The 12,955-nt window shown below is 38.8% G+C and overlaps 1 protein-coding gene across 1 annotated transcript in view; it reads right to left on the bottom strand.

Annotated features, from left to right (window-relative positions):
• Positions 1–2,732: 2,732 nt before the first annotated feature.
• Positions 2,733–12,955, bottom strand: part of DYNC1I1 (dynein cytoplasmic 1 intermediate chain 1) — a 130,833-nt gene continuing 120,610 nt past the window's right edge. The window contains exon 12 of the mRNA XM_064290407.1: positions 2,733–3,628. Within this exon, the coding sequence (XP_064146477.1) occupies positions 3,518–3,628 (111 nt within the window). The 3' untranslated portion in view covers positions 2,733–3,517. The remainder of the gene's footprint in view (positions 3,629–12,955) is intronic.

The following is a 12,955-nucleotide window of genomic DNA, read 5'->3' as shown; positions in this document are numbered from 1 at the left end:
GGAGTATGATAAAGCACAAGAGAGCTCTGAGACAAAACTGAAAATGAGTAGTGTTGTTCCTCCTAGGTGAATGCAAACTGTTTCTGACATTCTTCTGTAATGTGGAAAGGAAAATAATGCATTTGTCAAATCAGTGGCTGCATACCATATACCTGAGGCTTTCTGCTCCCACATCTTGATACAACAGCGTCAATTAGAGCTCCTCTTGGTTGTGTTTGCAGTCTCTTCAGCTAGTCTCCAAGATCCATTTAGGTTATAAGGGGCCAGACTGGTGTATTAGATGAAGATATTGTAAGGACCACCACTCTGTATCATTTAGGCTCTTGATGGTGGCACTAATCTGTGCCATCCCACAGCCCTACCCAGGATGTGATACTGTTTTGATTTACTATGTGGGCAAGGGGAGGTGGGGTTGGGCAGTGTTATGGGTTGAATTGTATCCCCCCAAAATATGTGTTGGAATCTTAACCCTTATACATGTGGACGTAACCCCATTTGGGAATAGGGTATTCTTTGTTCTGTTAATGAGGCCATATCAATGCAGGGCATGGCTTGAACCTAATCACTCTTGAGATATAAAAAGAGAAAATTAGGCACAGAAGCAAGAAAGTACAAATGGAGGAAAGGCAGATGCCACATGAAGATCGCCAAGGAAGCAAGGAACGCTGAGAAGAATGCCGGAAAAGCTGAGGCAAGGATTTCCTCCCAAACTGGGCACAGCGGACTAAGCCAGTGGCCTGAATTCAGAACTTCTAGCCTCCTAAATTGTGAGAAAATAAATTTGTTTTTGAAAGCCCCCACTATAGGGTTGCTATGAGTCAGAACCAACTCGACGGCAGTGGGTTTTCCACTTGGGATATTTCTTGTACAGCAGCACTTGGTAACTAACAGGCGGTTTCAGAGATTTCTATTTGGCCTTCCCTATTTTTATTATGATAGTTTTTACTCTACAGGCCAGCAAACCAATGCCAATTACATCAATTCTAATTGAACACTCCGTGATTGGAGATAAGACCACTGTGTTGTTCCATGTCCCAATGAGCTCACTGTGACTGTAGACTTTAGTAAGGACACCATTATATTACCTGGTTACCATTAGCCCTCACTCTAACAGGGGGACTATGAGGGAAACTTTAGGTTTCAATCGGGGGAACTCAGAACCTGTATCCTATAGTCCTCCAAGTGTTTGGATTTTCTCATATTCTACCTTGTATGCTCACCTGAATAAATGGGCATAAATTCTTTTGGGGAACGACTGAGGGAAATCATCACAATATATATTTTCCATGGTATCCTTCCTCTTATGGACCCAGTCACGTCTTCAGTCAATGGGTTCTGGATCTGAAAATTGGATCAGGTCTGGGTAGTGAGGAAAGGACCATGACTTTTTATTGGGATAACTGCCTTCATTCTCCTGCTCCTCCATTCCTGCCTTCATGTTTTAGTTATAGATGTTAAGCAACACCCTTCTTGGGTTTTTTTTTCTATTTTGCCTCGAATGATGCCACATTCTACTAAGCATTTCTATAACTTCCTATGGTTAAACCCTCCTTGGCTGCCCTTCTAACGTAGCTGACCGTTATAGTAATTGTGGCCTCCTGGTTTCTGGCAGGAAAGTGCCATCACCTACCCACAATTACTCCGGGGTCTCATCATCCCCATAGATATTAACAAGCCCTGCTCTGTGATTGCCTTCCCTACCATCATCCCAGCCTTGCAGAGGAAGCCATGAAACTTTCTAGCGATGCTTACGACTTTCTCAAGCTCATTCTTAATAGACTTGTTGAAGAATATGTACTCTGGGTACTCCTGTGAAACAAGGATTGCTTTTAAACCTATTTCAGACTCTTAACTTTTTATCTTTAAAATTTTAAATCTCTGCTTACAAAGAATTTCAATATCTAGATACTACTGGGCAAAAACTGTATCACTATTTTTAAAATAAAAGGAATCTTATAGTTCAAGGATGTCCCTATCAACGAAGCACCAAAAGAAATTCCTTTCCTAAAAAGCCAAAAGCCTGCCTTCAAGTATTTTTCATGACTCAACCACTATTTATTTTAATTCTCTCTAGGCATGAAATGACCACTTGAAATAGATTATTAAAGTTGTTTATAGACATATTTTTTAGTCCAATAGTAATAAACATCATTTTTCTGGTGTGAATAAAAAAATGAAATGGGTAGAACATTTGGTATTTGTTCATCTTAAGCTGTTTTTCTTACGCCAGTGTTTGATATAGTTTTTGGGCAAAGGCGGCTCTGGTGAAGGAGACAAGAGAGAGCGTTCCAAAGAACCATGTATGTTTCCACATAAAAATAAAACTTGGAGTCTTGGTTTAAGTCTAGCCAGGCCGGATGCCTATAAATTCATTGTCAATCTTGAACATGGCTGTAGATTCCCTGGGATTAATGTGCTCAGCTGCTAACCACAAGGCTGGTGGTTTGAGTCTGCTCAGAGGTGCCTCGGACGAAAGCTCTGGGGATCTACGTACAAAAAATCAGCCATCGAAAACCCTATGGAACATAGTTCTGCTCTGACACACCTGGGTTCTCCATGGATCAGAGTAGGCTCAACAGCAACTCCTTTTTTAGTATAGTCATAATGTATCTCCCCTGCCCCCATCTCAGCGGAATTCTGAGTCAGGCTTTCCCCAGGCAAAGGATTTACCCACCCTGGCGCAGGCCTGGTTTGGAACACTTTATTGGCAATATGAGTGTTATATTTAGGAACCACAGACTTTTGTCGGACTGTATTTGCTTGAATGACAAGTATCAATTGTCAACTATATTTGAAATATTGTTAAAGTACCTAGAAATAATAGGCATTAAAAATCCTTCCTTTCACGGCAGCAGACCTTTAAAGATTTCATGTCCTCAGTGGAACTGGCATACTGTAATTGTTATTTGGAACTTAATGTAACCTCAACTGCAGCAGAGAGACAATGCGGTCCTCTCATTATGCACATGCTCTAGGATCGTTTATTTTAATGCTTTCAAATAAATACATTCCATGCAGCACACCACAATAAATAAGGAGCAGCAACGTTCTTATAGTAAATCCGTTCATAATGTGAGTCACCATGTGAAACACCACATCTCAAGTCTTTGGCCCTGTCCCATATCACGAAGCACACCACATCTGCACCTAATCATATCTGGCTTCATATGGATTTAATAGGACTATGCCATAAGTGCATGTAAGCACAAAGTTAACCAGAGGTTTCCAGCTATTAAATGCAGCTAGTAAGTAGTTAAAAGGCAACAATTAAACCCATAAAGGCCCCCCCTCCCATTTTTGAGACAGAAAAGATAGAAATGTTCTGGCGAGTTTCAGGTGGAGAGCACAGCGGGATAGATTTGGAACACTTGGAGCAAGGCTGGCACCACGTGGCACCCAAAATGTCATGGCAGTACTGATACTGAATGGACACTGAATACAAGCAGATGAGAGGACTGTGAATGCTGGGCTCCAGGGCTGGGAACCAGCGGACTGGAGCAGTGGCGGCTGGTTTTCTCTAGGCAGCTAACTCAACGGTGCCTTCCTCCTCGCTATCGGCTCTGTTAGCGCGAATCTCCATGAGGGTCCTGGCGAATCGGGTCCACTCATCGGTGTGGGGAACTGCAAGCTGCAAAGCAAATCAATAGAGAGGTGATGAATAAAACCAAACCCACTGCCGTCAAGTAGAATGTGACTCACAGCAGCCCTATGAGACAGAGTAGAACTTCCCCATAGAGTTTCCAAGGAGCGGCTGGTGGATTCGAACTGACAACCTTTTGGTTAGCTGCAAAGCTCTTAACCACCATGCCACCAGGGCTCCATGGTGAACAGGATAGTATCTTTCACATCTGAAAGCCTGCATGCTCCTCACAAAGGAGACTTGGACTATAAACAAGATACTCTTCTTCCTTGAATCAGCTAGGTCCCCAGAAGTGTTGCTCTTAAACTAACAACATAAGAGAACAGACCAGTGTGGCTTTCGGAAGCGAAGTCACTGATGGAATTTACAAAACTTTTACCACTTATGTGTAAACTACCTAATTATTAGCAGCCATGTTAAAGTGCTCTTAGTAAGGAAAATTCCTAAGGCCAGACTTGAAAATGAACACAGCAAGTAAAAACTGCAACATTGACTTAAGGATTCTGAAATAACTCTTGTTATTTTTCTTTCTAGTCAAGGCTATTGATTCTAAAGTGTTTATCTAAAGTGTTGTTAATGCGCCCATATACACGGCAAGTGTATACTTTACATCTGCAAAGAAATCTTACTAATTTGAGATAATAATTGGGCCTTTTCAGCAAGATCTTTTACGCTGGTACCTATGAATAATCATAGCAGTAGCTAACACCAAGGGTTCTGTTCTAAATACTTTACATGTATTAATTCATCCCACAAAAGTCCTATATAAAGTAATATTACTATTTCCATCTTACAGAAGAAACAATTGATACATAGAAAGATTAAATAATCTTACAAAAGTGGCACAACTAGCAAACGTCAGTGCCTGTGTAACCTGGTTCTGGTATTTGCATCCTTAGCCGGTATGGCATACTCATTTGCCAAAAAAAAGGATTTATAAAATATCCCAAATAATATCTTCTTTTGTGCATAATTCAATGAGGAGGAAATCAACCCCACTCCCAATATGAATTACCTGTATGAATTTTCATTAGCGGTTTTTAAATGATTTCTTCATGTAGCATCTAAAAATGAATTGTTTAAAGATATTATGCAAGTGTTTGGAATAGAAAAGAGAATTATTTGAAGGTGAGATACATAACTGAGTAGAAGTCTGAACGGTTTTCACACAGAACAAAATCAGTGTAGACTTGAGAGGTATTTTCTGGAAGGATTACCCTATAAGATGGTGAAATCCATCTATAGGTACTAGTGATACAAACGCTATTCACATAGTCCATAAATATTAAGAACCACATTCATCCCAATCAATATACATTTTTAAAAATAAAAATATAAAGCAAATAAATCTAAGCTTTGTTAACAATTCTACAGCTGGAAAATTACCCACTACTCAGAGCCAAATGGCTAGAACTTTAAATTTGTATTAAACCAAAACCAAACCCAGTACCATCGAGTCGATTCCGGCTCATAGCGACGCTATGGGACAGAGTAGAACTGCCCCATAGAGTTTCCAAAGAGCGCCTGGTGGATTTGAACTGCTGCCCCTTTGGTTAGCAGCCATAGCACTTAACCACTACACCTGCAGGGTTTCCATTACAAGGCATAATATTGCCAGATACTATCTGTCCAAGACTGGTTATTGGAGGGTGGCATTGTCATTCTACAAAGTAAACGCACAGACTAGTGTTCTAGTAACCAAAACCAAACAAACATATTGCTGTCAAGTCGATTCTGACTCATAGCGACCCTACAGGACAGAGTAGAATTGCCCCATAGAGTTTCCAAGGAGAGCCTGGTGGATTCCAACTGTTGACCTTTTGGTTAGCAGCTGTATCTCTTAACCACTAAGCCACCGGGGTTTCCAGAACTGCCCTATAAGCTACATCTTTCTCCCGCAGAGCAGCTGCTGGGTTCAAACTGCTGACCTTTTTGGTTAGTGGTAAGCACTTTGTCACTGTGTCACCAGGGCTCCCCAAACTCATTGCTGCCAAGTTAATTCCAACTCATAGTGACTAAAGTTAAATGTTTCAAGAATGTAATTCTGGAAATGGTGTACAGATGGGGGAAGTAACTTCTTAGACTTGTTTTGGGAAACAGTACCAGTGGCACAGTGGCTAAGAGTTTGGCTGCTAGCCAAAACGTCGGCAGTTTGAACCCACCAGCCGCTCCTTGGAAACCCTATGAGGCAGTTATACTCTGTCCTAGAGGGCCGCTACGAGTCGGAAATGACTGGATGGCAAAGGGTTTTTTTTTTTTTTGGTTAGTACCCATAAGAATTCTCATTTAGTCATCTGAATGAGTTTTTCAGTGGTTAAATATTTCCCTAGTTATTGAAATGAATCCAAGTATCTTTTTAGGCAACGACACAAGTTCTCAATAGTATCGGATGATGCTGTTACCGCTTTGCTCAATTCACTTTCCCTACTTTGAGCTCTTTTCTGATACTCCACTATTCTTCACTTTTCTCTTCAATCTTAGAAAATACTGCACTTGGGAAATGAGGCCCCCAAAGATACAAAAGAGCTGACAAAAAGCATAAAGCAGCAAACGACTGGCTTCCTCCTCTGAGCTCTGACAAGTCCATCCAAAAAGTACACACAACAGAAGCCCAGGAAGAGACCCAAGTAAAATTACAAAAGCCCAATCATGATACCACCCTTATAACTTACGGATATAACACTATTATCTTTTTCTTATATAAGGTAAGACTCAAACTAAAGCACCCTATAACTTTGTATAACTTTAGATACTGGAAAAAGTCAGGTGTTAACAATAACACATAATATATTGGTTATAAAGAGCTGAGTTTGGCTCTCAAACATAAAGCTATATTATTGGTCAAAGTGGTACAAACTTAAGTTAATTACAATACTCAGTAATGTTTTATAGGCTTCCCTGGTGGCAGAAATAGTTTGTGCTTGACTACTAACCAAAGGTTGGTGGTTCAAATCTACCCAGTGGTACTGTGGAAGAAAGGCCTGGCAATCTACTTCCATAAGATTGTTGTTGTTGTGTGCCATGGAACTGATTCCAACTCATATCGACCTTATATGGCACAGCAGAACTGCCTCATAGGGTTTTATAATCTTTACCAGAGCAGACTGCTAGGTCTTTTCTCCCACTGAGCAGCTGGTGAGTTCGAACTGCCTACCTTTCCATTAGCAGCCAAGGGCTTAACCATTGCACCACCAGGGCTCCTTATTACTGCCACGGAAAACCTTATGGAATGCAGTTCTACTCTGAAACACGTGGAGCTGCTCTGCATCAGAATCAATTTGATGGCAATGGGCTTGGTTTTTGGTTATTTACTGTTTTATTGATATATAGAAAAAATAAACTAAAATGAGGAAATAGGTAAATGCGTTTACATAGTTTCATGTAGTAATAATGGCAAGACTGTGAAGAAACAATTCTAGTAAAGATCATGTAACATTAAGCTTTGAATATGCCAAAATAGAGTTTGAGACAGAATTGAATATCGTTTGTAATATATAAAATGGCACACCTAACTTTTCAAAAGTGAATTTTATCAAATTTAAATGTGTCTGATAAACAAAATAACCCCACAATGACCTCTTCTATGGGTGTGTGAATAACAGTACTGTAAGACTAACTGACACCAAACCATACCCACTGCCATAGATGCCGACTCATAGTGACACTACAGGAGATGGCCTGCAGGGTTTCCGAGGCTGTAAGCCTTTATGGAAGCAGACCACCACATCTTTCTCCAGAGGAGACGCTACTGGGTTGGAACTGCCGATCTTTTGGTTAGCAGCCAAGTGCTTATACCACTGTACCACCAGGGCTTCTATGTAAGGCCAACACTTACCCTTAAAAATGCAGATTCTTCCTCAGAAAAGGTTTTACACTATTCTAACATATCATCACCCCTTTTTGATCTTCTAAAGTTCTATTTAGGTTGGGAAAATATTAGAAGCTTGGTTTGTAAAATTTTTTTTTGCCAAGTATTTTCCTCTCTAGAATATCGTAAATATTATTTTTGAAACCCTGGTGGCGTAGTGGTTAAGGGCTAGGGCTGCTAACTAAACAGGTCTGCAGTTTGAATCCACCAGGCACTCCTTGGAAACTCTATGGGGACAGTTCTACTCTGTCCTATAGGGTTGCTATGAGTTGGAATCAACTTGACAGCAATTTTTTTTTTTAATTAATTTGCTTTGGTTCTAGAGTAGAACATGAGGAAAACACAAATGCTTCTAGAATCTTAGAATAAATTTACCCACCTCATCCTATTAAGACTTTTTCATCTCGTTGACTGTAAAAATAACCCAAGATGATTAGATGATTGTGACATTAGATTTAGAAGGTGAACTGCAGACTGCCCCATTTTTAGAACTAAATATCACCATCAGGAAGCACTTGAAGTATAATCTTAGCTTGAATGTGTGAATGTGTATTCACAGCCTGTTTCCACACCCAAAGTAATAGTTTTTGACATCTGAATTACTTGTAGGTAAGGCCAAATAGTTTTCCTTACAAATAAGAAGACCACTCTTTTTATTTTACTGTACTCTATTTTTTTTTTTTTTTTTTTTATAGCTGATGCCTACTGCTAATAACAGGATCTACATGGACAAAACTGTTCTTCTCACATGCGACAGTCCAAGGCTCTTCTCACCTGAAACTCTCTGATCAGAAATGACTAGAAATGTGGCTAAGGAGCATAAATGCATCTGAGACTTTCTCCAGGAGACTTCTAGTCCAGTAAACCTCAATTACTTAATTGGGAAAACCTTTGTTCAAGTTTCATAGTTAAAGGATAAGACTGCTCTCATGTTCTTTTATCTAGCATATACATTTATTCAATACTCATTTAATCAGGACTGGCTGGGCACCAATTATATTCCAGGCACTGGGTTAGGGGTTAAAGATATAGCAAGCAGTCAACCATTTTGGCATAAGAAGACTATGAAATTTAGATTAAAATTGATGTATTTTCTAAGGGCAAATGTGTGGGTATTGTTTTTTTGTGTGTTTGTTTTTTTAAGTTCACTGATGTTCAAAAAATGAGTAGCCTAAAATTTACTTTCTTACAATGACAACTGCAACATTTGCTGGAATATGCTGTGTGTTAAGCAAGTAGCAGAGGAGCAAATGGTACTTTAATCACATTGCTTCAGCATCTTTTTAAGTTTTTGGTAAGGTATCAAAGCTAAATCTGGAGCACTGACATGGATTTTTTTTTCCCTGAAAATAATGATTTAGAATAATTTCTAGGCAATTGACATTTGTGATAGGAAAAATATTCAGAAGTTTCTAATGGTAATGAGTAAGTTCAACTAAGTTAACATAGTTAAATTAAAGGAACACCATGAAGAAGGACTCATGAAAATTGTCCCGTATTTGTGCTGAATCAAAGCTGATTTGGAAACATTTTCTGCCTCCCAATTCATCCACTGAAGGCCAAGTCACAGATCAGGGATGATTCAGATTCTCCTACTACTTCATATACAGAGTTCATCAATAGCCAGTCCACTCCAGGTAGATGATTGTTTTCTAATTTTTTTTTTTTTTGTTAAATTGATAAAGCATTTTTATGCCCAAAGCACTCGCTTGGGCAATTGTTCCTGAGATAATAAAATCTGAGCTCTGGAAGGGATCATCTTTTATAGACCTGATATGACCTTATTTTTATAGCTGAGGGAACTAAGGCCAAAGACAGTTACCGAGGTAGCAATTTGGTCATAAGAGGAGGTAAAACGAACTTCAGATTTGGACAGGAGACTTAAGTCCTGGGCTCATTTTGGTCACTGGCAATGGTCAGGCACTTAACCTCTCATCGCCTCAACTGTAAAATGGAGACGATGATGTCTGACCCGTTTATCAACAGAGATGTGAAGATGAGAAAGGTAATCTAAGTGAAGAAAGTACTACGAGTTCTTCATGGACTGGTCATGCATTCTTTTTCTTTAAATTGTCACTTTAAGTGAACACGTTCCTAAAGATGTATATGTGGCATACATATCCATTCTACAGGATTTTTGTGTTTTTTAAAAAATATTTTATAGAGTTAATTCTGCTGAATGCTCTGTAGGATGTCACAGAACAAGGGGTAGTCCTCTCTGTAACAGATAGGAAGCTGAGTACTGGGAGCTGAACGGTTTGCCAAAGACCACAGGCTTTCACACCTCTGTGGGGCAATCGGGAGGCCTCAACCCTTGAAGAAACGCCAGCATATCAAGGCAGACTGGTAATGTGTTTTGAATCACCTGCTAGGAGAGTTTAAAGATTGTTTCTAAACTACTAAGGTTCTTGAGAGACAAAAGATCAAAAACAAAAAAAAGCAAAAGTGCAAATGTAAAACTGTAACTGAGTTCAATCACGCCCACTTCCACCACCGGCAACATAGAAAAAAAACAAAAGCCCACTCCCGAGGCCAGGCCGGGCCATGAATTTGCCCCCTTCGCCTGAGTGAACCGGTATGTGCCTCTGTACCCTGCCTTACCACGCCCCAAAATCAGCCATCAGTCTAACCATTGAGTATCTGGCCCAGACTACCTGTGTGGCACAGATTGCGGAATAGTTAGATATGGAGAATGGGGGCCAGAGTTGACTTTTTCCTCTTCGGTTATCAGTCAGATCAGGGGTTCAGTCCCAACTCTGCCACTTGTTTGCTGTGTGTTCTTAGGAAATTTATAGTCTTAGCCTCTATGATCTTCACTCCCCCATTTGTGAGAAAGGAATTTTAAGACACATCTCCTAGGACTGCTGTGAATATTAAGTCAGAGAAATATAATGAGCTTAGCACTGTGCTTGGCACATTATAAACCCTGAATAATGATGTTGTTTTTCTATTTTTCCTTCTTAATGCTGATCCCCTCTCCTCTAATTTTTTTCCCTCATTTTCTTGTTTCCTTTCCCCTTTTCTTCCATTTTCTTCTTTTTACCTATATAAAGCTGCTTTTTTTTTTTTTTTTTAGTTTACCTTATAGTTGACCACATTTGATTTCTTAAACACTCACACGAATTGTTTCTTAAGTTTTTAAAATAGCTAACTTTGATGGGCTGGGTGGGAGGAAAGAGTTCTTTCAGATCTCAGAAAAATTCTCAGAGTATTTTTATTGCTTCTTTAAAAAAATTTTTTTAAACCTAATTGTTCCTTATAAGACATGCACACACACACACTGCTGACATACACATCTTTTTTTTTTTCTTTTTCACATATGACCAACACAGCTTTATCTAGCTATTTCCCTATTATGGCACTTCCTGCACTGGGATCTGACATTGTTACCTCCAGTTGTAAGGCTTTGTAACCACTAAACATGCTGTTATAAAAATCAAATGGTTTTTTATAACCAGGGTTAAACATACAAATATCATTCATGTGTCCCTCTTCATAAGCACATGGCTAACCATTCTGAACAGCCCTCAGTCAAGCCTCCCTCATTTGTTAGTAATTTTAAAGGGTTTATAGTACCTGGCAGCTGATTTTAAATAACTGCCTTATCTGCAGTAACTCTGACCAGCCCAATATGATACATATACTTTTTTTATGGTAAAAATACCTGTCTCTGACATTACTTAGTGTAAAAATAGGTTAATTAAAAAAAAAAAAAAAACCTGGTTGAAAAACACATTATGAAAGTAGTAATTTCAGTTTGGTTTCTCAGATACATTAAGCATGGCAAACGAATTAAAAGGAGTAGGACTCTAGGTTTTGGGATAAATATTCCATGGGTGTGTGGTTCATCAGCATCTTTGTAATCTTTCAATTAAATGGAGTCACTAAAAAAAGAGTCTGTGGGACTATTATGCTAACCATTGATTCCAAACAGATATACGATATTCATCTCCTCTATTAACTTAAAAATTAAAGTTTTCTGTTAAAAAGATGTCTTGTAAATTTTCACTTGAATATGCATCAATTGTTTGAATGCATTTGCCGAAATAGTAGAAGTGTATGTTGGTTTCCAAAGAAAGACTGGCCAACCCCTTTAAGCTCTAAAAGCATTTTAAAAACTACAATTATTAATGGCACCCATATTCATGAGATTGTGGGCTTACTGGTATACAAATCCACATTTGTGTTGAGGAAGTCTATATTTTTTAGGACAATTCCCTTTGCCACACACACAGATGGAAGCAAAGTGGGAGGTAATAAGCAATGAAACAGCCACGGGAACGACCAAGCATACCCGCTTCAAATAAATACAGCTCCACTGTACTTAACTCTCTGGAGAGTCTAGCATCACTGCTAACAATGGATGAAACCACCGACCAGCATTCTAAGCCAGAATGAAGTATACGGAGGGCGTAAATACACTACAGCACTCTACCACAAAAAGATATACTGTGTGGTAACTTAGTATTTAGAGCAGTTTCAGAGAAGTAGAAAGTAGAAGTTACATTAGTCTCGGTTCTCTAGAGCCTGCTATTACCAGTCAATCAGTTAACGTTTCTGTGAAATTTAGCAGCATTCTAACCTATAGTATCTGATGGTATTTGACAAGTTTTGCTTAAGAAAGAACAAATTTCTTTTCATCTGAAAATCCCACCGAAGGGAACCCTCATCCACCCACGCAGCTTGACACCTTTCTGCCAAAGGTCTCTTCTCCATATGGTTAAGTGACTGGTTTACTTTTATAGCATACTTCTGAGAACAACACTTTCTAAAAAATCAATTACCACCTAATTAAAAAATGAAATAAATGGGGGACATAAAATTCCAAAGTAAATAGTAATATGGGTCTGTATCAATTTTAACAAGTCAGCAAATATAGAAGGGAAGAAATAATTTATTTTAAACATTGTTCTTAGGAAATGAACATTTGAAAATGAAAAATTACTCCATGTTAAATTTCAACAACATTATAAGAACCACGGCAAAATTCTGAAGTTTTAACCTGTGTCTGTGTGGTGGGGGGGGGGGGGGCGACCAAATAAATGAAGACGAAAGAGTTAATTCTCTAAGGCCTAAAGACGACTTTGCTCATACATGCATTAAAATCTTATCATTCTCCTTTCTTCAGAAATCTTTTCAGTGTTATTTTTCTCTTATTGGAACACTCAATTTCTCTGCCTAAAAGATGGAGAAAATGCTAAAAAAAAAAAAAAAAAAAACCATTGGCTGATGGGCAATAGTGGAAAATAAACTTTTCAACTTAAATTACCACTCTTTTTCCATAACACAAAAGCTCAAGAAAATGATAGGAAAAAGGAAAAGCATGAGCTACTCAGGGTGATCTGTCATATTAGCTGGCTAAACATACATCCCTTCTTTTCTGATATTATTAACTATAGGTTTTCTAGTAAATTTCTAGCAACCATTGCATCCAAGCAGTTTTGACA

The sequence above is a fragment of the Loxodonta africana genome, chromosome 8 (assembly GCF_030014295.1).
Source record: "Loxodonta africana isolate mLoxAfr1 chromosome 8, mLoxAfr1.hap2, whole genome shotgun sequence".
Classification (NCBI taxonomy): Eukaryota; Metazoa; Chordata; class Mammalia; order Proboscidea; family Elephantidae; genus Loxodonta; species Loxodonta africana.
Note: the sequence above shows the minus strand (reverse complement) of the source record. Positions and strands in the feature narration are given on the sequence as shown.